Source organism: Pinus tabuliformis, chromosome 4_1 (assembly GCF_031772625.1).
Source record: "Pinus tabuliformis cultivar Carrire ecotype Pingquan chromosome 4_1, CPIR1, whole genome shotgun sequence".
Classification (NCBI taxonomy): Eukaryota; Viridiplantae; Streptophyta; class Pinopsida; order Pinales; family Pinaceae; genus Pinus; species Pinus tabuliformis.
The window spans coordinates 189,328,167-189,354,895 of record NC_142303.1 but is presented as its reverse complement, the minus strand read 5'-3'; the positions used below and the strand labels follow the sequence as shown (position 1 = coordinate 189,354,895).

Sequence of the window (26,729 nt, the reverse complement as noted above, 5' to 3'; positions counted from 1 at the left end):
ACAAGCAGAAGACACCATAGTTCTGAAAAAGTGTGAGATTTGTGGGCCCAAACAGTACTCAGGTTCTGTCCTACGTTTCCAAATTATGCTTGTGACACAAGTCTCAGGTTTGCACAGTATATCGATCAAATCCCAATCACAGAATCTTCACCAAAATTCATCCTTTTTTAACTCTTTGCTCTTTTCTGCAATTCACCTCTTCTTAACCAATTTTTTCTGTACTCTCTTGACTGAAAATTTCAGAGCTAAAATGGACAAGTTCAGTTGGGTATATATACTTGTTTGAGTCTATGAAGAGACATGTCTATTTGGAGGATCCAACATGCCTTAGTGAGCCTATTCAACTTGGCTGGCAGCCTTTTTCAATTTTTAACATACACATATTTCAAAAAGTAAAATCTCTGCAATGACACACAGTTATGAGGTAAAAAAGTGAAAAAAAAAACATGATTTACGCTGCCCAGCCGGTTTTCATTGACCCGGCCTGGTCAATACGGACTCGGCCTGGTTGACCGAGTCAACTATGACTCGGCCTGGTCATTGGATGACTAGGCCGAGTCATAGTTGACTCGGCCAACCTAGCCGGTTACTTGGCCTGGTCGTAAATTTTTTTATCGGCTCGGTTTGACCAGGCCGTTTCCGAGTTGACTCGGCCTGGTTGTAAAACACTGGTTGAGAAGAAACTAGTCTCGGAGACACAGTCGAGTGGCCTAGCACTTGTTTAGATTTAGCAAGATATTAAGGATTCGATTGGATTTATATGCTTTGAAATTAGTGCCTTATGGAGTCAACACTCTTGCTTTATAAATTTAAGACCAAGTACCAACTGGGCAACTGTCGCTTTAATGCATTACTATCCTATATGAAATGCAATTCCTAGGACCTATGTGAAATGCAGGAATCTTGGTAGATTTTACTTAAATGCCTAATCTAAGTTTGACTTTCCCTTAACTATTTTGAAGTTGGGCTCCAAGGTAAGTTGTGGGAAGGAGGCCAATAGGAAGCAAGCAAGGGCTTGATTAACAATACCTTTTTTTGTGCTCCTATCACCCGATGCCTCCAGCGCTACAGACATTGTGGCTCTGACGACTACAAGGTCACCGTGTTAACTACCGAAGAGTTGCTTGGGCCCCTCAAGCTAGATGAGAAAGGTTTTCCTAGAAATCTGTCAACCAAACTTATGCTTGGAGGTAGGTTTTAATATCCAAGACTAGCTTTGGATGCAAATGCGAGGTGAAATTAGAGGATGATTCTTCAAGTGAAATTGTTAACGCTTTAAGTACTTTTAATTATGTTTAATCTTTGAGTTATGTCCACAAGTAGTTATTTATGATAGCTCAAGAGACGATCTCAACAATAAGGATAAATGCCAATAAAGTGCCAACAAGAGATAGACACAAAATACAATTTCCCAATGATTGAAAATGTTAATAACAAGTATCCAAAAGAGACCATGAGAGTTATGCCAAGGCTTTTGAACCAATGAGAATCTCAAAAGACAAGTGATGTAATCAAGATATTTCTTATTCAATGTTAACCATCTTATAGGTTGATGAGAGCACTTGAAGCCACCTTTGTATTCAGATTTCAAATAACATAAATGAGTCACTTAAGAGAGCAGCAGGTTTAGATTTATTTCTTGAGAAATCAAGCTTATTAAAGCCTGAACATAAAAATGATATTCAATGATTACCAATTCACAGGATGCCAAAAATAGTTAAGATTCCTCAATGGAACAACTGAGACAAATGCTGGATGCAAAGTGCAAAACTGAAAAATTCCTTCAGCAGTCAATGAGATTCCTTAGGGTCACTCAATAGAGACAGCTTGTGCTTATTACAAAATTCATCAATCATCAGTTATAAACAAGAGGAAACTTCAAAACAAGATCACAGGATTCCAAAGGCAGCAAATGAAGTGTTTCAGGACTACTTAATGAAATAATATAGACAGCAGAATCTTAGAATGCATTTCACATATGTGAGATGATGGCTAAATAAAGCTTTGACTGTTGCAAGCACAAGCGACCAATGTCAAGTGAGATTGTGAATTAAAGACTAGATGCAGTTTATAACCATGCAATCATAAATGAAGAGCTCACTAAGAGGCTATTCTTGACACTTTTACGAGATCATAAGAGAGAGGCCAATATAATTATCAATTTGTCCTGCCTCTAACTATTTGAATGCCACAATATTTATTAACCAATGATGAACCTTAGCAATAAAAGAAATACACCAGACTTCAGAAAGTACCACTGTCAAAATGGGGTATGACTGCTGTAGCTTATTTTCAATATATGACAGTCTACAAAATACCAATAGTTATCCCAAATGGTTATCAATGCCCTTCAAGAGATAGACAATCAGATTATTGTCTCCTCAATGAGTTAATGAAAACATTTAGAACCACTTGTAATATTCAGATTTATAATGAGCAATTTAGGACAGCAGTGAGATAGTTAAGTTTCAGTAAATTATCTAAAGAAAGCCAAAACAGTCCCAAAATTTTACTCCTTGTAAGATAAATTTGATGTGCCTGAAAGAGAGAATCAACAGTGGTAAATGCTTATGCAATTGTTATGTTTCAGACCTCTGCAATTTTAATATCAGACCTCTTCACTAGTGGATATCTGTGCAAATCAGTCATTCAACTAGCAAAGACGGTGAGCCCAAACACAAGTAATTATTTTATGGTGAGGTACGATAATTAGAGTATTTCTTAGGCTTATTATTAGCTGCCAATTCTATGATTAGGGTCTGTAATAATAATCTTTTAGGGTCTGATTGCAAACAGTCATGAATTTAAGTGATAGCACCCCAAAACAAGTATCAAAACCTTCTTCACATTCAACGTTACAACTGAAGCTGACTGTTGTCACGTGAAATGGATCTTTGAGGACAGTGGTAGGCTTGAATGGTGCCAAGTGGGCAGAGGAGATAGGATGAGAGGGCGTTGAAGGAAAAAAAGGCAGCAGATGGGGCAGCAAGGGAAGAAGGCTCATGGCAGAGCTGGGAACTGCTACTGCAAGGAAAAAGAAGGGAGAGCGGAGAAATAAAGTGTAGGCCATAAGGGTTAGGAGAAGGATTCAGAGCCACAGCAGGGGTATAGGAAGCCCCTTAGGGCTTGTGGCTAGGAGGAGTAGCACTCTTGGCTCATCGCAAGGGCTGACGAGATACACGCTGAGCTAGAAAGCTTAAAAAAATCACTGGAAACCCTGCAAATTTTTCAGATCTGCTTCAGATCTAAAAAAATCACCGAAAATCTTCACAACATGCCACAGAAAGCAAGTGGCTTCCCTTCTTCTTTCGAATTGAACTTTGGAGGACAATAGAGGGTGGATCTTGCCTTCCTAGGCCTAGATCCACCTCTAGAAACCCTCTTGAAGACTTTCCATGGGCTGAAAACTTTGGAACCCTCGAAATATCGTTAGATCAGCTTAAGATTCACCTGCAAAAATAAAAATATGAAAAACTCGAGATCCTAAATATATACAAAATTCAAAAATATAACCCAAAACCCCAGCTGCCAACAAGGGTTAGAAGCTGAAAATTATTTACAAAATAATTGGATCTATACAAATAGTGCACAAATCTATTGGATCTAAGGAGTGAGTCCAACTCCGCTCCCAGAAAAGTAGAAACAAGCTCTTCCTAGCCAGATCTATCAAATAAACATAATATTATTGGAGATAAATGAATAAATAAGAAACTTATTTTTGGTCCCTTATCAATATTTCTGCAAGACAAATAGTTAAATAGACTTTAAAATTTAACACCACGGGCTCTTGAACCTCTGGATTTGGGAGTTGGCTGGTCCAACCGAGGACTTCCCCTCACGCCCAAGATCTGAATCTCAATTAATTATCTACACACTTAAAATTAAATCTTTAGTTTCAAAAAGGGCTAGATCCACATTAAAACCCTCCAGAACTAAAGATATCTGCTAGATCTGTCAAGTTATAACGCTTTTTCTAAACCCAAAATCTAATGCAACATACCTGTGCAAATATAGATAATCCAAGTTGTTGACCACTACATGTCAACGACCCATAGCAGTACACCCCCTTTTTCGCAAAAGGGAAAGCGTCTGATCGATGTGTTTGTGTCGTCCAGCTATCATCATCAACCTGACTTCCAATATGCTATGTAAACCCATTTTGCATGTGTATAATGAAAATAATCTCAGCAAAATCGTCTCATGTATGTAACAACCTAGGTAAACCTACCTTCTAGTGACGATCTCCATTCTAGAAAGTTTTTCGTCTCACCGATTCATTCTCGGATGGTCAACAAAGTTTTTCCCTTCAGTCTTACTCCAAAGATGGAATGGATTTTGTCACCAGGATCTTAGGCGAGTCCTAGTGTTCTAGATCGAGTCTATGTAAAAATGATTTGGGAATAATCCTAACTATTTGGTTAGGTTATTTTATTAAAAATTGCTTGTTGTGTCGCAGAAATGGATAGTCAATGAGGGTCTTTTACAAATGGGTTTTCCCCCTTATGATGTAAAAAATATGAAAATCATGATGTAAAGTGTCTTGAGGGTTGGAAAAATAATTTATCCCCTCATAGGTTAATTAATTAAATTTTCTAGCCCAAAATTAATTAAAATCCTAAGCCAAAAAATTAATTAATTCTAAGTGCTAGGTAAATTTAAATTCTCCAAAAGCGAAATTCGTCGGTCCTAAAAAATTAAATTTTAAGAGGTCGAGGGACTAAGGTAAATTAATTATTTTGATAAATTTTAAACCTTTGATCCTTGGGGCTAAGTCAAAGTCAAATTTTGGGGAAATTAACTCAAAAATTCTATTTTTGAGTTAATTAAAATGCATTCAAATGAAAATTTCAAATTTCCTCAAAAAATTAAATATTTCGACGAATGAGATTAAAAGAAATGTTAATCTTCATCAACAAGATTTCTTTGATGACGATCACTCGAACTAGTCGTTGGAGGATTTTGTTGATTTTTGGTATCAAATGTGATTTAGCCTTGAAATTTGGTGGAGAGGCTAAGGCACATGAGATTTCCAAGACCCAGAAATCGCTTGGAGAAATTCCACACAGATAAGGAGACATTAAAATAATTAATATTTTTAATAGGTTCCTAAGTCTAAACTTAGGAAAATAAAAATATTAATGGGTATTAATAAAGATAAGGGTGAAAAGCTTCTAAAAGACAAGGATCAAGTGTGTTTTAATCTTAGCCGTTGATCAGAGACTTAATCTCAGTCGTTGATTCATCAACAAGAAAAGTATAAGAGAAGGCTTGAGGATCATTTGGAGATACACTGGCAGATACTTAGTATCCCAAGGAAAATCGATTCTCAAAGAAAAGGAGATCGATTTCAGAGGGAGAGTTGCAGGGTGGAGGAAGAGGAGGGCATCAACAACAGTGAGTGACTGAGGAAGGGGTGAAGCAGGGGCATTAAGAGACAACGCAAAGGGAGATGTAGTCCAGGGGAGACACGACCCTCATGCAGGCTATGCAAAGGGACGTAGAACCACGCAAAGTGATGTAGAGGTGACGTTGAAGTGGGAAAAGGGTCTCAGGGTGTCAAAAAGTTTCCAAGGGAAAGTCTCGAGTGTTTTCCCTCAGTTTCTCTGTAAAATCATTCCTTGTAAAGTGATTGTTGTTGAAGATTAATAAAACCCTCATCTGTTGCACCAGTTTTCCCACATTGAGTTTTTCTGGGGACAATTGTCTAAAAACAACTGCGTTGATGTGAATGGTTCTTGTGCATGTATTTTTCTCTATGTAATTATGTAATAACTGCATGATCCAAGTGGATATTGGTGGCCACCTGCCAAGTCCACCTGGACCCCCACCATTGTTTCTCTCAGCATTTTCAGTCTCCTTAATTGTAGCACAACTTACTATTTTTAGCAGTTTTTCGGGTCCTGAACTTTCAGCGCTGTTTTGAGGCCCTATAAGACAGTTTTTGGGAAATTTGGAGGCAACATGGGTCCATGGGCATTGCCCTTCCCAAAGTTGTAGTGCTCGGATAGATCTTTCTAGCGAGCTTTTGTACGCATCAAACGGAGATTGTATGCCAAAGTTACGACCCCGGGAAGTTGATGTACCAACTTACCCAAAACGGGGCCCACAATTTGGTGTTTCATCTTCTAGGGTTACGTTTTGGGATGTGAAGGGTTTTTCATTGTTTCTCAACAATAAATAGGCCTTCGAGCCTCATTGTAACACAGTTCAGAGGCATGTAGCCGCCACATCTCTTCTCAGAGATAAGCTACCATTGCCCTAGCTTGTTTATTTCCATTTCTGTTGTAAGCATATTTCAGTATTTTACAGTAATGAAATGAAGTATTATTTCCACTGCATCTTTGTTTATATGGTTATCTCTGTATTTCGTTGTGTTCCTGTTTAAATCCGAATCACTGCAATATAATTTATTTTAATGTTTGTTGAAGGGGTTTCGTAAATAACTTATTGTGAAGAATAAGTAGGTGAAATAAATCAGTTGTTGCAGTAGAATTTCGGGTTAGAAATTTTCACATGGTATCGGAGCAGAGATCCGGCAACAGGAGAGAAGAATCAGCTATGGGTCAGGAGCATGATGCAGAGGCATCAACTCAAAGGGACTCACACAGATTTCCAAAAGAAATCACGAGGGACATGGATCACGATTATTCTATGTTAGCTTCCAGACTGGAAGAAGAAGTCACTTGCCTAGCAAGCTCTGCCTCCTCTGAGGTTTGGTATATAGATAGTGGAGTTTCCTGGCATATGACAGGAATTCGAGAATGTTTTTCAGATTATCAGGAAGAAAGAATGAATTTTCAAATCACCATGGGAAATAAGGCAAAGTGTACCCCCGTAGGAAGAGGTATTGTAGTCTTTCAAACCGAAGCAGGAGAGCAGCTTCTGGCAACTAATGTGTTGTATGTGCCAAGATTGGGGATGAACTTACTCTCTGTATCTCAACTTCAAAACAAGGGCTATGACGTTTCTTCATTAAGGAGAAAGTATATGTCAAACACCCGAGTTGGGAAAGGACGACCTAGATTGGAATCAGAAGTAATAAGTTGTATAGATTACAGTTAGAATCTCCTATGGCACTGATAGGCAGCAATGGAGATAAAGATTTGAACGAACTATGGCACAGGAGGATGGGACACTTACACCATGGGGCTCTGAGAATTCTCAGGAAAACAGTATCAGGGGTTCCAGAATTAAGTACCGAACGAGATGATGTATAGAGGGTGCGCTCTAGGCAAGTATGCCAAAGCAGTGTTTTCCAAAGGTAACAATACAGCTTAGAGTGTTTTAGGATTGATACATTCAGACATCTACGGACCTATGTCCACAAAAGCTATTTGTGGTGCCAAATACTTCGTCACCTTCATCAATGACCATTCCAGAAAGATGTGGATCTACTTTTTGAAAACCAAGGATGAGGATTTTGGTCGATTCAAAGATTTCAAGGCTCTAGTAGAGAATCTGACAGGAAAGAAAATAAAAGTGTTGTGCTCAAACAATGGTGGAGAGTACGTTGACAAGGACTTCACCAATTTTTGCACTAAGGAAGGCATCAGAAGAGAGTGGGCAGCTCCCTACAATCCCGAGAAGAATGGAGTAGCAGAAAGGAAAATCAGGACTATTGTAGAAGCAGATAAGGCAATGTTGTATGATTAGGATATGCCCAAATTCCTGTGGGCAGAAGCATGCAGCACTGCAGTTTATGTCCATAACAAGACTCCACACAGAGCATTGGGTAAAATCACTCCAGAAAGGGTCTTCACCGGGAAGACACCTAAAGTCAGTCATTTCAGGATATTTGGGAGATTGGCATATTGCCGTATAGCCGAAGAAAAGAGAAAGAAATTAGATCAAATTACTGAGAAAGGATATCTTATGGGATATAAAGAAAATGCTAAGGCATATAGAGTCTATCTTCCAGGGAGTAGGAAGGTAGTAGTTCGACGGGATGTAAAGTTCATGGAGGACAAAGCTTTCAGCAAATCCCGAGAAATGCCTTCCGACGAGTAGTGAAAAGACGATCCATTGGTCCAACCACTTCGACCAGCAGAAACTAGTACCAGCAATTCTCCTAAAGGCAAAGCTTCATAACAGGAGGAAACTCAGGAAGAGGAAGAGTTGATAGATGTACCCACCATATGTCAATTCAAGTCATTGTTTTGTAAGGTCATCAAGCTGCTATTATGTCAAGCAGATCTATGTGTTTTTGCACTAAGTATCATTGTCAATGTCACATCACATTCACCTTGTTAAGTCAAATCAAGTTTATATGTATCAAGTCAATCATTGGATTATTGCATGACTCAAACAATGAATCCCTTAATACCATTGTCTTTGTAGGTTTTAACCCCGTACAGAAATTACCTACATACGAATTCTAAAACAGAAAATAAACAATGGCGAGAGCATAACACATATAACAAATATACACAGAGATTTTCCCCTGGATCCCAAAACTGGGCTACCAGATTGATTTTACATTATAATCCTTTCAATGTTACAATACATATATATACATCCTGAAGCATCCATAAACCTCAATCCATTAACCCTGGATTAAAACATAATCGTACTTCCCTTGACCGAATCTATAAAATACCATGGACAGAAAACCATCGCGCCCAAAACCATGTGCAACATCCATGCACAAAACCATAGGTAGGTCCACTAGTCGTGGAAAGAATATAACACAACCCAACATTCTCCCATTTGTTGTTTTCTATCCACAGGGGGCCACAGGAGAGCTTAGTCATTGATCCAACCTTGCAATGCCCATTGTTTCTCGACACCAAGAGAACTTCTCAGTGCTCACAGACTTTGTCAACGCATCTACAGTATTCTTCAAAGTGTCCACCTTTACCAGCAACACCTTTTTGTCTTCTACCATATCCCTCACAAAGTGATAATGAACATCAATGTGCTTTGTCTTTGAATGATAAGCAGGGTTTTTTGCCAAGAAAATTGCACTTTGGCTGTCACAGTCTATCCTTATAGCTCGTTGTACTAACCCCATACTTGAACACAATCTATGTAACCAAATTGCTTCCTTTCTTGCATGAGTGGCTTCCATGTATTCTGCCTCTGTAGTTGACAGTGCCACTACAGATTGTCTCTTACTCATCCCACTAACTGCACCTCCAAATAGGTTAAACACATACCCACTTGTAGATCTTCTCTGATCCAGATCTCCAGCCCAAACTGCATCAACAAAGCCACGGATGTCCAAAACTCTGTCCAATCCTAGTCTTCCTTGGTAGCACAAACCATAATCACTAGTGCCACGCAAATACCTGAAAACCCTCTTCACTGTTGTCCAATGATCGTTCCCTGGTTTTGACATAAACCTGCTCAATACACCCACTACATGTGCAATGTCTGGTCTAGTACAGACCATCACATACATCAGACTACCGACTGCACTTGCTTATGGTACACCAGACATGTCCTCTTCCTCTTCTTGTGTCTTGGGACATTGTTCAGCGGATAACTTTACACCTACAGGAATAGGAACCTTCACTTTTTACTATCTTGCATATTAAACATTTGCAGTATTGTCTCGACATACTTCCTCTGGTTTAACCAGAGCTTCCTCTTTGCCTGATCTCGTTTAATTTCCATGCCCAAAATATAGTCTGCAGCACCAGGATCTTTCATGTCGACTTTGGAGGACAATTGGGTCTTCAAATTCTGGATAATTTCTTTGTCATTTCCAACCAACAACATATCATCCACATACAAGACCAGATATATAACACGGTCACCAATTAATTTAAAATACACAGAGTGATCTGCTTTGCTTCTGGTGAAGCCAAGTCCCCGTATAAATGTATCAAATTTCTGATACCACATCCTTGGTGACTGTTTTAACCCATACATAGACTTTTTTAACTTGCATACCAGTTCTTTCTACCCTTCACCGTAAAGCTTTCAAGTTGCTTTATGTAGATCTCTTCTTCCAGATCCCTGTGAAGAAAGGTTGTCTTCACATCCATCTGTTCTACCTCAAAATCAAAAGCAACAAATAAAAGTAATCTAATAGAAACTACCTTGGCAACAGGAGAAAAAATATCACCAAAATCTATTCCCGACACCTAGGAATAACCTTTTGCTACCAGTTGAGCTTTGTATTTCTCCACCTTTCCTTTTGCAGTCATCTTTTTCTTAACACTCATTTGCTGCCAATGGATTTCCTTCCAGTCGGCAACTCCACCAGATCCCAAGCCTCATTTTTATGCAAAGATGTCATTTCATCAACCATGGCCTCTTTCCAAAGTTTGCCATCCTCTGAATCTACTGCTTCATTTACAGTGTTGAAATTTGGTACTGGAGGACAGGTGGTTCCCTTAGGCTTTGGTCTTTGGCCTAGGGAAAAGTGTCCAAAAGAATTTAATTTTTCTCCTAAAGTAACTTTATAATTTTTATAAGGTTAAATCTAATTTAAAAGTGACTTTAAGTGATAAAGTTACTAAGTCTAAATTTAAAGTGACTTTTATAAAGTCAATGAACAATTAGAAAGGAAAAGTGACTTTGGAAATAAATGACTAAGTGGGTCTTTATTAAAGTGGGGTGAATTAAAAAATAAAAAGTGAGATTTAAATAAGCATTTAATCTCAGCCTTAGATCTCAATCTATTTCAGCCACTGGATTTAGGGATCACCCAAAAGTCACTTGGATCACCTAAAAGTCACTTGGGGTTAGATTAAAGGAGGAAAAGGTCATTCATTCTTTCACGATGAGATTGAGAGAAGGAGAGCAAGAGAGATTTCTGAGCAGGGAGGAGAAGGAGACAGCAGCTTGGCACACATTCCAAGGCAGCAGTTGAGCATATTTGTACAGCTGGTTCAGCACACAGTGAAAGACAGATTTTGGCACAATTTTCGAGGAGTGGTTTGCACAAAAATCGATGAGCAGTTTGCTGATTTTTCTGCACGCAAAACGAGGGTCATACAGCGCATTTATTGCAGTCCGTACAGCGCATTTAATGTTGACCGTACAGCAGCATTTAATGCTGAAAGTGGGCACGAAAATCGAGGAGGCCGTACAGCATTTATTGATGTCCTGTTTGCTGTAATTTCCAGATTGCTATGAGGCACGGGAAAAGAGATAAGTTGTAAATTTGCTTGCTGATTTTTTGTTGAATATTTCTCACTGTAAAAAGGCAATTTTCAGAAATAAAAAAGAGCTCTCGAACTGGTTTTCCCCAAGAGTTGTAGGGGGTTTTTCCAGGGTCAAGTTGACCAAAAATCTCAGTGTTTAAATGTGTTTTAATGGCTGTTTATTACTGTTGATTTTTATTTCTGCAATTTCCAAAATTCTGTAAAATTTCCGGAATTTGTGTTTTCAGCAAAATATTTATTTTTTCAGCTTGTTAAATGTATGATTATGGGAAAGGGCATTTAACTACATGGGAGAAATAAGGTGAAACTGAAAACCGGGGTGGGAAATGAGAAATTTCTACATGCAGTTCTTCGATCATCATCAATAATAGATAAAGTAAAATTTGAACAAAAAAGCAGATGGACTATACCTTTTTGGCTGCCTTCTTTCTCAAGCTGATCTTCTCACAACCGGAGTTTGTGCATCTTCATCTTTTGATTCCTCTTCTGTTGTAGAGTCTAATTCTTCCTCCTTTAGCTCAAACTCTATCTTCTCAAATTCCTTTGGTAGGACTTCATGTTTAATAACATCTTTCACCTCTCTAAACACCACATCTCGGTTGTACACAACCTTCCTTGTTACTAGATTTCAAAGCTTATAAACTTTTAAACCATCCTTATACCCAATAAAGATGCACTTTTCAAATTTACTATCCAACTTTATTCTTTTCTCCTTTGGAACATGTACATATGCATCACATCTGAATACCCTCAGATGTGAAAGAGAGGGTTTCTTACTAGTCCATACCTCTTGTGGATTCTTATCCTCCAACACTAATGAAAGTGATCTGTTGACTAAGTAACATGCAGTCTCCACCGCCTCTGTCTAAAATTCTTATCTTAACCCGACACCACTGAGCATGCTTCTTGCCCTTTCCATCAACGTCTTGTTCATTCTTTCTACAATTACATTTTGCTCCGGTGTGTATGGAGTAGTCTTCTACCATGCTATACCACACTTCTTACAGAACTCTTCAAATTCCTTCTTGCAAAACTCTCCACCGTTATCTGTCCTCAGCACCTTTATTTTCTTCTCTATTTGGTTTTCCACCAGAGCCTTAAATTCTTTAAACCTGTCAAAGACTTCAGATTTCTTCTTGAGGAAATATATCCATGTATTCCTTGAGAAGTCATCTATAAATGATACATAGTACACAGACTTACCCAATGATGGAACCGGCACAGGTCCAAACACATCACTATGCACAAGTTCTAATATTTTATTCTTCCTCTTACCACCAAAGGGGAAACTCACCCGATTCTGCTTCCCATATACACAATTTTCACAGAAATCAAAATCCATAGAGCTATTAGACATGCCTTCTACCATACCTTTACCATGAAGTATTCGAAGGCCCTTCTCTCCAATATATCCAAGCCTTTGGTGCCATAGCATGGTCTTTTCTCCAAAGACCACTAGATTTTCTGCTCCACTTTCAAGAACCACAGAACTATGGCACCCATCAATAACAGTGCTACCTTCCAGCTTTTACAGAGTTCCAATCCGAACTCCCCGCATCAATACCAATGCTCCCCGAACCATCTTGCAGGTATCTTTCTTGAACATTGTTTTTACACTTGCATCATCCAGCTTGCTTACAAAAATCAAATTTCTGGCTAATGCAAGAATATGCAAAACATCCGGAAGTGTTCTAATCTTTCCACCTTGCAACTTCAACTTGACTTTTCCGTGACCAATGATTCTAGCCTTCTTGTCATCCCCTAAGAAAACATCACCACCATCATATTTCTCATACTCGCAGAACCACTCTCAATGGGAAGTGAAGTGAAAAGATGCACCTGAGTCAATCAACCATGCCTCATGATCTACATGTGTACTTGAAAAAGAAGCCAAGTACACATCCCCACCTTCCTCTAAGCTGGTTTTCACCTTTACGGAAGCAACATCATCAAATCCCTTTCTTTTCTCAGGAGCTTTAGATTTACAGTCCCTTTTGTAGTGCCCTTCCTTTCCGCATTTCCAAAACACCATTAAAGGTTTTCCAGGAGATTTAGATCTCCCTCTAGATTTAGATCTCCCACTCGAGGACTTATTTTTGTTTATGTTCTAGGACCGTCCTCGTACAAACAAGGCATCACCATTCTCACTCTCCATATTTCTCCGTCTCATCTCCTCTATCAGCAAGGATGAGACTATTTCAGCAAACTGCAAAGCAGTTGCATTGCTACCTATTACAACAACCAGACTATCCCACAAATCTGGTAGAGAACACAACAAACTGATGCACTTATCTTCATCTGAAATTTTAATATCAACAGATAATAATTGGCTTACCACAGTATTAAATGCGTTCAGATGCTCTGTCACCGAGTCTCCATCTTTCATCCTCAGGTTAGACAGCTTTTTCTATAGGAACAGTTTATTCACCAGAGACTTAAATTGGTACAAAGTCCCTAACTTGTCCCACGAAACCTTCGTCATAGCTTCCCTGACACATTCAGCAATACTGAATTTGAGACACACAATCATATTCTCCTTTTTGCCTTCCGATCCAACTTCTTCCAGTCTTCATCGGACATTGTCGTTGGTTTAGTACCCGCATCTACTACGATCCACTGATCTTTATCCACCAACAAATCCACCATCTTGAATTTCCACAAATCAAAACTCTGACCATTAAATTTCTCGATCTCTATCTTTCCACTGCTCGCCATCTTCTTTCACCACAAGAATCGATCCCGCAAATCTCCCACTAAACAAGATCTAACACAGGCCCAAGGAAAACCCCTCACAGTAGCAAAGGCGTCCCCTTGAAGCCAAAATAGCTCTGATACCAAATGCAGGTTTTAACCCCGTACAGAAATTACCTACATACGAATTCTAAAAACAAAAAATAAACAATGGCAAGACCTTAACACATAAAACAAATATACACTGAGATTTTACCCTGGATCCCAAAACCGGGACTACCAGATTGATTTTTCATTAGATTTCTTTCAATGTTACAATACATATATATACATGCTAAAGCATCCATTAACCCCGGATTAGAACATAATTGTAGTTCCCTTGACCTGATCTACAAAATACCATGGACCAAAAACCATCGCGCCCAAAACCATGTGCAAAATCCATGCACAAAACCATAGGTAGGTCCGCCCACCTAATATAGGGTCCAAAAAAAATTCCCAAGGTGCTGTCCCGAACCCTGTACTACTTAGTACTTGGGCTAGTCGTGGAAAAAATATAACACAACCCAACAGGTGATTGGAGTCACCTTCAGGTCGTGGCCTGCGAACACTTCAAGGTGGTGTTAGTGCAAGTTGTGGCTCGCACAGGTCGCTGTGGCGTCCATTCAGTTGTGGTTGATAAACCAACAGGGCAGTGAAGCATCCTTTCCGACAAGAGCTGGTAAACAGAGTGTTGGGGCACTCATCAGGTTGTGGCCTAATCTACAGGGTGTTGGGGCATCCTTCTGGTTGCAACAGGATATTAAGGTCTAGTAGCGTCCTACAGGTTGTAGACTGTGAATTAGGGGGTTGAAGCCTCCCTCAGTGGTAGCTAAAATCTTGAAGTAATCAATTTTTTTTTAACAGGGAGAAGACAATTACAAAAGAAGCGTTCGGTGGTTTTTGACCCGGAGGGGTTTTCCACCTAAAAATTTGTGTCCTCTATTTTTTCTTTCTGCATTGTTGTATGGTGTTGTCTACTATTGATTATTGTTTATGATCATCTGAAGAATAACAATAATAACTGAAGATCAACTAATGCTCTGAAAAAAATATTAAAAAGTGTTAATTGCTAAGAAATATTGATTCACCCCCCTCTCAGTGTTTCCAACATGTGCAACAAAGATATTTGGCAGTGAGCTATGTTGACTAAGATTTGCTCTTGATGTAAACTGGAATGTTGAACAGTGCTAGGGTTTCTCTATACACTCATGACAGATCCTCTTGTCCTCAGTAGTTTCTCTTATCACTGATTTCAAAGGCAGGCCGCTATCCTAGTCAAACTGTTGCAGAGGGGTCATCCTCAACAATCAAGATAGGCATCAGTATGTTGTAGACGGATTAAGCAGAGGGATTTCATCTACAGCAGTATTAAAGGGCGAACTATCAAGCAGAGGCATCATCACCATCAGATAGTGCTTTTACTTTTTCAGGGCAAGTCGTCAGCAGAAGTTGACGTAGGGACTTGTGCATCCTCCAGCAATTAGAAATTTAATTGGTTGGTTGTTTAGAAGCGTGGCATTATTGTGGTTTGTTGTTAGGTTATCATTTGTAAGTGGGCCATTGTCCCTAGTACAGGAGCCCAAACCTAGTTTTGATCATTGTATGAGGAAGCAAAGCGTTGTGCGACAAGTAGAGTAGCAGAAGTTGAAGTGTGGAGCAGGTAAGTTGAATTGCACAAGGGGACTGAAGACCCCTTCGGATTGGATCTGTAAAACTCTTCAGGCCTTAGGGAGCATTAGCTTCCTTCCAGCCCTTGCCGGTAAAACCCTTTGGGTATTTTTGTACTTCCTTCCAGTTCAGCTGGTAAACTTGTATGTAACTAACCAAGCGTTGTTGAGAGAAAGTCTTCTGTGCACTGTCTACGTAATGTGATGATGTTTCATGCTTTGTTTTGATGCTCTGAATGTTTCTAACCAATTGTGTACGAAAAGTGAAACACTGATTCACCCCCCCTCTCAGTTTTTCCAACAGCTTTTGATCCTTCAGAACATAAATGGGAGAATGAGAAGTCATACATAACATAGTAATGTTCGAAGTTAAGAGAATTCAATAGAGACATCTGCTCGCCATCATATTTGCATCTCTCTCTGAAATGTTTAATAGCTTTCTCCACTGATAGTTACCTTCTCACCACAGAATTTCACAGCAAGAAAAGAAAGAATTGATAGAATTCCATCTTGACAGTTCATCCACAATGTTATGCGAAATTGTAAAGTGCAACTAAGTGGCACTGAGGGAGCCCAGATATCACTGGGACAGTTAAAGGACATCCAAGTGTCCTGAAAATATTAAGGACAATTGGCAAGTGTAACTAAGTAGCACTGGGGGAGCCCACATATCACTGGGACAGTTGAAGGACATCCAAGTGTCCCGGAGACAATAGGGACATCCCCCAAATATCCCATGGAAGGGAAGGATATCTTCAGGACTGGGGAACATCCCAGAAAAAAGATGTCCCCCAGGGACAGTGAAAAGATAGAAAACATCCCCCACGCGTGGGGATTGATGCATCCTCAGTACAACAGTGAAGAAAATAATAGATATAAATCAAGAATCCAATATCTACAGAATTGTATACATACATGTCCACGATTTGCAGTAGGATAAAAATACTAAGCACTCTGTTTAGTGTAGGTAAGAAACTAGATCCATCCTGTGAGGAATTCTAAGCTTCACATTTATTTAAAAAAAAAAAATTAGCTGTCAGTGGTATTAGATATGCCTATTATTGTGAATATATCCAGAGCAGGATAAATCCAACTCGATTCTTAAGCCAACAATGATCTCAGAATGAGCAATAAACCGTATTTAATTGTGTAATATATTTTAACAATGCAGCCCAACAGTTTCAATTTTTATTTCCTCCATTGAAAATGATATAAAAATCAGAATTGATTTCTACTTTGCTGTGGTGTATGAGATAGACCTGGCGCACGGCTGACCTCAATTTTGGTGGTATCTGAATCATTTTCTTTCCAATCTTGGTCCTCCAAGTTGGTAGGCATGGTCTTTGATGCATCAGACAAACTGTGATCAAAAGTTTTTGCAGGGGTAAGGGCAGTAACAAGAGTCTCCATAGGGGCAAGGGCTCTGGAAGTCAAATGTGTAAATAATTCATGAATCTCTACCATTGGTGGGCATAAATGAGCCCTGAAACCTGCAAAATATGTCAAGTTCACACCATTAAGCAAATTGCAAGTCTAATGGACAAAGTAACCTTGAAGAGTTCATTTTTCATAATACAAAGTACGGGAGCTTTAAGCAAAGTATAACTAGTAAATAAAATATTTCTGCATAGCTAACAAAAAAACCTTGATGACTTGAAACAAAACCCTATATTGTTGGACTAGTAGAGGGTGATAAGATACTTCGTAATATACATAATACATATTGATCATTTTCACATTTTATTTCAGAATTTTGAATACAGACAAAGAAAATGTTGAAATGAATTTGCTAGAAAAAATTGGCAATGAACTTGTACTTTGAAAGAGATGACACTGAAAATATTGATTCAACAAGTTATCAAATATTTTATCAATATCTATTTCATAATAGAACCATGAAATTTAACGGGAAATATGTATCCTGGAAACAAAAGGCTCAAATTATCCTACTTAGACCCAAAAAAACATTTTCTAAACTACCTATTAATGAACATGGAATTACCTTTCTTTGAGACTGTAAAGTGTACCAAAACAGCAAGACAAATTGCAAGTGACATTCCACCTCCAACCAAAATGAGGTGTGGTATACCTGCAGTTATCATAGTTTAAAAATAATAGTATCAGCAGCCATGTTTCAAATGTTAACTCAGTTTAGCTGTTCAGAAACTTATGCTCAACTTTATTATTTTGGCACATGGGCACCAGCCTAAGCAGAAACCAAAATATTTGTTAAATCAGATGGATTTTCACAGATTGTACTATAAATCTAGGTATAAGATAACATTTGTCACATACAAATGAAAAAGCAAAGTGTCATCTCGAAAAAATTTCCCTACAATCATTGTTTCCAACAAGAATGAAGTCAAAATATTTCCTTAATATCTCTCATGTAACCAAAAGCCTAATTCGCAAATGAGTTGCAACAATGATTACAATGTGTCTAGCATACGGAAAAGATTACTTGCACTTTGTTTTCATATCTAGGAATATAATCCACATCACCTCCATTGTATTGAGAAGTTTTGACAAGCCAAACTAACTCACAGGAATAGGTGGCTATTCATTAACTCACAGGAATAGGTGGCTATTCATTAACTGCTACAAGCTCAGATCTTAGAGAAATCAGATACAATTACTAAGAGTTTGGGGAGATTTATGACATGGATCAGTGCCCCACAATTTTAGCTACATTTTTCATCAGTATTGTAGAAGCTACGAATTTCAACACAGCAGGACAAAATGCTGTACAGCTCTTACTAATTTCTTTCTTTGAATTTGAATACACCAGAAGTCATTTTCTGCATGTTACATTTGTGGAAGTCTCACTCACTGAAAGTCTTGTGATTGTAATCACTATATCCATTATTTTTTCACATTGTCCTACTGTTTTAAGATTGTCGATGATGTGCTGCTTAGAAAACTTCTTTATGATCCTTGTATGATAAAAACATAACACCCAGAAATCAGTTTGAACTGTTCAAGTAAATTTGTTGGTGTTGTACGTTTAGCAAACATCTTTCTGAGCCTTGTGTGATAAGCCAACAAAGCCCAGAAATCATGCAAAGCTCATGAACTCCACAAATGCTCGTCTGCATTCCTCAATCTGTTTCACGGTTCACCTTGCCACAGTCTCGAGACAACATATCACAAAAGTGTATTACTTTAAAGAGAAGAAAATATTTTGTTGACTAACAAACTTACTGCCTTTACAACTAAGATGCTTGTTCAAAATGTTGTTCATTTGCCTCCACAAAAAGGAAATTCAAACATCATCCAAAAATAAAAATATAAATTTTAATTCAGAATCTCAGATTAAAAGCAGAGTGAGCCTCAATCTTTTAACAAATGGTTGCAGCTAATAATCGCTTCGATGTGTAAAAATTTTCCTCAATTTCATCAAAGCTACATCTGTTGAAGTAATGGAATGTCCCTCTCATAGAAGTACCACCCCAATTTTTTGCTTGCATGTAGTTATACAGACAAGTGACTGGCCCTGATATGCCACTAGTAAAATTGGACAGCTTATCAGATGTTTGAGCATGTTTATGTCCTTTTAATGATACTTCTAGAACAGCTAATGCAAGACATAACACCCAGAAATCAGTTTGACCTGTTCCAGTAAGTTTGTTGGTGTTGTATGTTTAGCAAACTTCTTTCTGAGCCTTAAGTGAGAAATAAACAAAGCCCAGAAATCATACAAAGCTCATGAACTCCACAAATCCTCGTCTGCATTCCTCAACCTATTTCACCTTGACACAGTCTTGAGACAACAGATCACAAAAGCTTATCCTTTAAAGAGAATAAAAAATTTTGTTGACTAACAAACTTACTGCCTTTACAACTAAGATGCATGTTCAAAGGGTTGTTCAATTGCCTTCACAAAAAGGAAATTAAAACATCATCCAAGAATAAAAATATGAATTTCAAATCAGATTAAAAGCAGAGGACACCTCAGTTTTTTAGAAGATGGTTGCAGCTAATAATCCCTTAGATGTGTAATAAATTTTCCTCAATTTCATTAAAGCTACATCTGTTGAAGTAATGGAATGTCCCTCTCATAGACGCACCACCCCAATTTTTTGCTTGCATGTAGTCGTACACACAAGATGTGACCGGCCCTGATATGCCACTTGTAAAATTGGTCAGCTTATCAGATGTGTCAGCTTGTTTATGGCCTTTTAATGATACTTCTAGGATAGCTATATGCAACAAACTAGTAATGATGCTTTTGTTGTATAAAGCTCATTACAAAGCTACTATAGCAATAAGATATCCAAAAACATGCAGAGCAGCTCAAGATAATATACTTTTACCAAAAATGCAACCTTTACGGGTAAAATCCAATGTTCCACCAAGTTTCTGGGACGTGGGGCGAGGGAGCCGGGATACGCAGGAGCGACCTATGCAAAATCTCCCCACAAATTTTTAGGAAACGTGGGGGGACGTCAGGGTCTTAAAAACTTATAAATAAAAAAATCTATGATATATCATTGAAATTTTAATATTTATAATTTAACTGTCTTTATCATTATATAATATATAACACTTACATCATGAAGGATAAATGATAAATCGATGAATCATATAACTGAAGTCTGAAACAAATTTAAAACAAAAACCATGATATCATATAATCATACATCATACATGTAAGTTTGTAACTGTACAGTGTAACTACTAACAATGTATGAAACACACAAGTTTAATAATTGAAAGCCATGATAAATATTCTATTAATAATTGATAGATGATGTTTACATTTTGTGAGAGGCCCTCGCTATATACTGCCTTGGGTGCCTCTTGGTGAACAGGCATGATCTTTGATCATTCCCTTTGCCTAATAAACTATAAACTAACTAATTTTTTATATAACATTGCCTTCCTCTCAAAAGAATGCTTTGTCCTCAAAGCATATGTAACGATGGATGTTGCTGACGAAACGCTTCAGTCTCACAAGAAGCTTCTTCTGGTAAGTCCTTCCACTTGATCAAGTATTCCTTGATTACACGAGATCGGAGCTTCCTTTCTCTGGTAGATAAGATCAATGTTTTAAAACTCCAACCCGGCCGAGGGTCGACTCCGACTCCGACTCGGTATCGACTCGGCCAGCTCGATTTCAATGAATCAATCGTTGTAAAAAATATATTAAATAATTTTTTTTATAAAAACACATAATTTTAAAGATTTTCATTCATGTTTCCAAACACACAGCATTAGAATATAGATAGAAGACAACATATGATCAAAGTAGGCTCATGAATATATCCATTATATTAAAATGGCACCCAGTGCACTGTCCAATACATACACGATGATGATATAGAGATCAAAACAAAAACACATAACCAAGGAGGCTAGAAATGGCCTCTACAACAAAAGTTTGTGACTAGTATTACTGGCTACTGCTAGAGTTGCCAACATCATCTGCCTCAGTGTTACTTGCGAGCGGGAGCGAAAGCGGGGAGTGGGAGCGAAAATGGGAGCGGAAGCGACATTTTCGAAAGCTCCCGGTTTGGGAGCGAATCCCGGAGGAGTTTGACAACCAATGTCACTAACATCAAGGTACATAGAGGGATTGGTGCTCTTGATTAAATACGAGTTCCATACCCTAATACATGACAAAATTCAATGGAAACATTGCAATCCCCCAATCCTGAAATCCTGAAAAATCGATAAGTCTGCTGGATTTTGAATGAAATCTAAAATTCTACTTTCTCCATATGAAATCCAATGACATTGGAACCACTCTCAGACATCCTGAGTCATTTCATGGTAATGTTAAAAATTTAAGTAAAAGGATGAAAATGAAGATTAAGGAGAATGTCACTTTTACTTTAAGAATTTAACATTACCATAAATAGCATAGCCTTAGTAGGGCAATATGATCAAATACTACCTATGTTGCACGGGAACCGTTCCTGAGCGCTGGGAAACCCGTTCCGGTGGTTCCCACGCTTCTTGGAACTTTGGAGCTGCACAGGAACGTTCCGTTTTCTGTGGGAACGGTAAAAGAAACTTTGGACGGTTTCTGGATCTGGTCAGACTTAAATTTGCAACGCTCCAGCGTTCCCATGTGGACTCATGTGGAAATTGGAATTGGCAGCGGTCTTTTAGTTATGACAGCTAGTTTCGAACCAAACATTCCAGTATGGTTTCGGTGGAAACTGCCAACGTGATATGAAAATTGGCTACTTGAATTCACTAATTTAGTAATTTTCACTTTGAATTCACCCACGAAATTGCAGAATTTAGTAATTGAATCACTTATGAAATTGTATAGTGGATTACGAACAATATGGTAAGTCAAAAATATTGTAAACCCCAAAGAAAAGGACCTGGGCAGAGAAAGACGCACTTGCTGTTACACACTGTATGATCAGAGAGGGAAATACGCACTTGTTATTAATAGACGATGCACTATTCGTCTTTCCACCAGTTTCTGTGGATATGAATGGGTGGGAATGTTTTTGGCGCCAAAAAAACCCTTCAGTTTTTCCATAAATGTTGGTTGCTACACCTCTTTTCACTGAGAGCTTTAGTTGTTGTTTGGCATTGAGAGCGGAGAGCTGAGTGTGTTGAGAGCGGAGAGCTGAGTGTGTTGAGAGAGCTAAGTGTGTTGAGAGTTGGAGCGCTGCCCTTCAGCAATAAATTACTTGTTTCGTTTTCATAAGTTCAGGTAAAAAAACAAATCAAGCATATTTTATTTTTATTTTTGTTTTTTATATATTCGAGTTGTTTGGGAATGCAGTGTTTAAAAATTTAGGCGGAGAGCTCATGGCTTAAACATTTACATGTACCATCCAACATTTTACTCAAATATGTTCATGGATAAAAAATTGGTATCTACACTACACTAGTAAAAAAGTGTCTTTAAATTTGTTATGGATCACTAAATTTTTTAAAGAAATATCTGCAAATTCTTTTTCTTACCTCTGTAACTTATATTAATATAATTTTAGTAAAGGTTCACCCTATTGGTAAAATAGGAGACATATGTCAACACTTATTTTTGGTAACATATATCTTTTTGCTATGGCAACGGTTTTTTTGATTATATATATTATTTTTTTATTATATAATATTGCCGCTCCTAGTTAACCGTTTCCTGGAAAATTTGGGGAAACCTCTAGCCGTTCCAAGCACCCGTACCCAAGTTCCCAACATTCCCAAGTTCCAGAAACTCGTGCAACATAGAATACTACAGTTTGGGAGAGGGGAATGGACCCCAAAGACCAGCAAACTAATTCATAAACCCCTTTGGAGCCCCCCACACTTGGAAAAATTAAAAATAAAAAATAAAAAAAATACGTGTTTTTATGGTCCACTGGCCACTGTCAGCTACCCAGCCGAGTAGTTACAGATCCGACCGAGTCGGCCGAGTTATCACTGACTCGGCCGAGTCATGCTATGACTCGGTTGGGTCAGTCATAACTCGACCGACCAAACCGAATTTTCTGCCGGGTTGAAATTTTTTTTCCGCCTCGAACCAACTCGGCCAAGTCGGTTCCAAGCCGACCAGATGTTAAAACAATGGATAAGATACTTTCTGGTTCTAAAATGACCCTTCCTTCATCATCTAGGGATGGAAGCGTTGTTTGTGCTGATTGATGGTCGCCCAGTGCCCTTTTAAGGCAGGAGACATGGAAGACGTTGTGAACACGACTTTTCTCTGGAAGGCTTAAACTATATGCAACTTGGCTAATCTTTTTATTGATTTGATATGGTCCATAGAACTTCGGTGCCAATTTATTTTTTCCTTTTTGTTTCAAGGACAATTGTTTGTATGGTTGGAGCTTGACAAATACCCATTCTCCAACTTCAAATTCTCTTTCGGTTCTGTTTCAGTCTACTTGTTGCTTCATACAGTTCCTTGCATTATTCAAGTTTTCTTTTAGGGTTTGGACGATTTTTTGGGTTTCCTCTAGTTGGCTTTTAACAACAGGTAGATTTGTCTGGACGGTAGCTAGATCCTTCCAATTTGGGGGTTCATATCCATACAAAGCTTGGAATGGCGTCATTTTTGCTGACATATGATAAGTCGAATTATACCACCACTCAGCGAGATGCAACCATTGAGGCCACTTATTTTGTTTTTTTGTAGCGTAACAACATAGGTAGGCTACCAAACATTTATTGAAAACCTCTGTTTGTCCATCTGTTTGAGGGTGATAAGCAGAACTCATATTTAGGTAGGTTCCTATGTGGTTGAACAATTCCTTCCAGAAATTACCCTTGAATTTGGCATTTCTATCGCTCACAATGACTTTCAAAAAACCGAGTAATTTATATATATTTTTGCAAAATATTTCAAGGATTTGTTTACCTGAGTCTGATTTCTTTATTGCCATAAAGTGAGCATATTTGGTGAGTCTGTCAACCACTACGAAAATCTTGTCCTTGCCTTCAGATACGGGTAATCCCTCAATAAAGTCCATTGATATTTGTTTCTGATTCGGAATGTTTAAGGGGTGAAGTAATCCAGGTGTCATAATATTTTCACTTTTATTTCTTTGACATGTGTCACATTCTGCTACATACTTTTGAATATCGCGACTCATCCCCTTCCAAAAGAATGATTGGCGTGCATTGTAGTAAGTTTTAAAGAATCATACATGTTCGGTTGATAGTGAATCATGTGACTCCTTGAGTATCTTGGATTTAAACTTGGAGTTTGCATTCAGATAGATTCTTCCTTTGTACCATAGAATATCATTCTTCCATTCAAATTTTGAGTTGTCTGGAAGGTTATTGATTATCACAGTTATTTTTGGATCCTTGGCATACTCACTTCGAATCTCATTAAGCCATTCAAGAACAACAATCGAGACTACAAGTAGTGTTGGTTCTTCGTCTTTCCTAGACAAGGCATCTGCTACTATATTGTCTTTTCCCCTTTTATGTAGTATTTCCATGTCAAAGACACCAATTTTTTCAATCCATTTTTGTTGTTCTTCGGAAAGTGTTTTTTGTTTAAGGAGGTGTTGAAAACTGTTATGGTATGTTCATATGGAGAACTTACTTCCCAAAAGATATTGTCTCCACATAGCCAGTGCGTGCATAATAGCGAGCATTTCCTTGTTGTATGTGGACTTAAAGCGTTCTCTTTTATTGAGCTTCTTGCTTTTAAAAGCTATTGGATGCCCTTCTTGCATTAAAACTGCATCTATACCAAATCCAGAAGCATCACACTCGATGATAAATGGTTTAGAGAAATCTGGAGTTGCCAATACCAGGGCATTAGACATAACTTCCTTCAGTTCTTCAAAACAACTTCCTGCTTCCTCATCCCATTGAAATGAATTCTTCTTTAAAAGGTTTGTCAGAGGTGCAGAGATATGTGCATAGTTTTTAATAAATTTTCAATAATATCCATTTAATCCTAAGAACCCTCTTAACTTGGATATATTAACTCGTTTGGTCCATTCCTTTATAGCTTTGATTTTTTTAGGGTCCACTTTTATGCCTTCATGGGATATAATGTGTCTGAGGTATTCTACTTCTTCCTTTCGGAAGGTGCATTTGGATTTTTTTGCATAGAATTGATGCTCTTTCAGTAGTGTAAGAACTTTATCCAGATGTTGTAAGTGCTCCTTCCAAGTTTTACTATAAATTAAAAAATCGTCAAAGAATACTAATACAAACTTCCTAAGATATGGACGAAATAATTCGTTCATAGTGGCTTGGAACGTTGTTGACCCAAATGACATTACTTTAAATTCATAGTGACCTTCGTGTGTTTGGAATGTCATTTTTGGTATGTCTTCAAACCTAATTCTAACTGTTGACACCTAATCTGAAACGGATGGGTGAACTGGACAGTGATCTAGAAGATGAACTGATCCGTTTTTATTTTTGTATATAAACATGAGTTACCTAATGAATAATATCAATCAGTTTTGTCTCTCGTTCAATGTGGAGTTACCCTGGCCTGACATGGTATCAGAGCCAAGTTCCAGAAATAGCTGTAACTCCTCTGCCAGGTTTCTGCTGCCTCATGAAACCTCTGTCCTGAGAGACTGCGCATCCGTTTTCTCTGAGAGACTGCGCATTTTTTTTTGTATAAATGTTTGCCTGAATTCGCTGCCCCTCTCTGCGTTGCCTCTGACCTGACATATCTGTCCCTGGCCTGTCCATATTCCAACGCATCTGCGCATCCGTTTTTTCTTGAATACGCTCCCATACACACTCTACTCGCAGCACCGGTCCCCTCATGGTCCGGTCGGATGTTTTCTGAGTCGCCACGGCCTCCGTCGAAACTTTCATCACTGTGGAAGAGGCGCGGGGTCATTACCAGTCTATAGGTATTGTTTTCTGCCGTGTCTATACCTGTACACATTCACGCATTCTCCAATGCTTCCAGTCCTTCCAGAACTCTTTCCTTTCATTGGATAGGTCGGTTTCCAAAGATCACTAGTCTGCTCTCTGTTGAAGATCGATACAAGTTAAATACTGGACATGCATGGGCCATTTTGAAGAGATTGGGAAACCTCTTCAACATTACGACTCCGGGAAGCTCTACTCTCTTCATCTGAATAGTTCTCACATGGTTCACTCGCATTGTCAAAATCATTGCATATCAAATTCACAGGACGTTGTGATTCTGTGGATGTATCATTGCTTTGTCTGCCTATAGTATCAAAGCCTTTGTGCGTTTGACGTTTTGGATCTGCGGATTATATATTTTATGGTCTCTGTGTGTGAGCTACAAAATTTTTGGGTCTTTGCGTGGTTAGTTGTTTATCAAGGGCTGCCTTCTGGTGAGAATCAAAGACCTTGAAGCATCAATGCGCTATTCAAAATACTTCTCTGTTTTGAATGCGCTGATTCAAAGAACTTTATGTTTGAGTTTTTGAATGCGCTGTTTTGAATACGCTCCTATTCAAGCCATTTTCTTGTTTCACCGTGGAACTGCTTTCGTAATATAAAGAGAACCCGGTAACGCTCAATGTCGAGAATCTGTGGAGGTTGAAGGAACGGCAGAAGCTTAAGCTTGTAATGGTGACTGCGTTTTTTTGATATTGAAGACTGAAGACTGCGTTTTATTGTAAAAATTGCTACTGCGTTTTTTATTGTAATGAAGACTGCGTTTTTATGACTGCGTTCTATTAATGAAGACTGCGTTTTTATGGTATTGAAGACTGCGCTTATTGATTCCTCTGAAGCCTGAAGCGTTGATACGTTTCTGGTGACTGCGCTTTTGGTATTGAAGACTGAA

The 26,729-nt window shown here is 38.4% G+C and overlaps 1 protein-coding gene across 3 annotated transcripts in view; it reads right to left on the bottom strand.

Moving 5' to 3' along the window:
• Window positions 1-26,729, bottom strand: part of LOC149174844 (uncharacterized) — a 185,616-nt gene that overhangs the window by 89,915 nt on the left and 68,972 nt on the right. For all 3 annotated transcript variants that reach the window (XM_089419426.1, XM_089419427.1, XM_089419428.1), the window contains exons 2-3: window positions 17,517-17,603; window positions 16,774-17,004 (exon numbers count right to left, since the gene is read on the bottom strand). In XM_089419426.1, coding sequence (XP_089275552.1) covers window positions 16,774-17,004; window positions 17,517-17,603 — 318 coding nt within the window. The remainder of the gene's footprint in view (window positions 1-16,773; window positions 17,005-17,516; window positions 17,604-26,729) is intronic.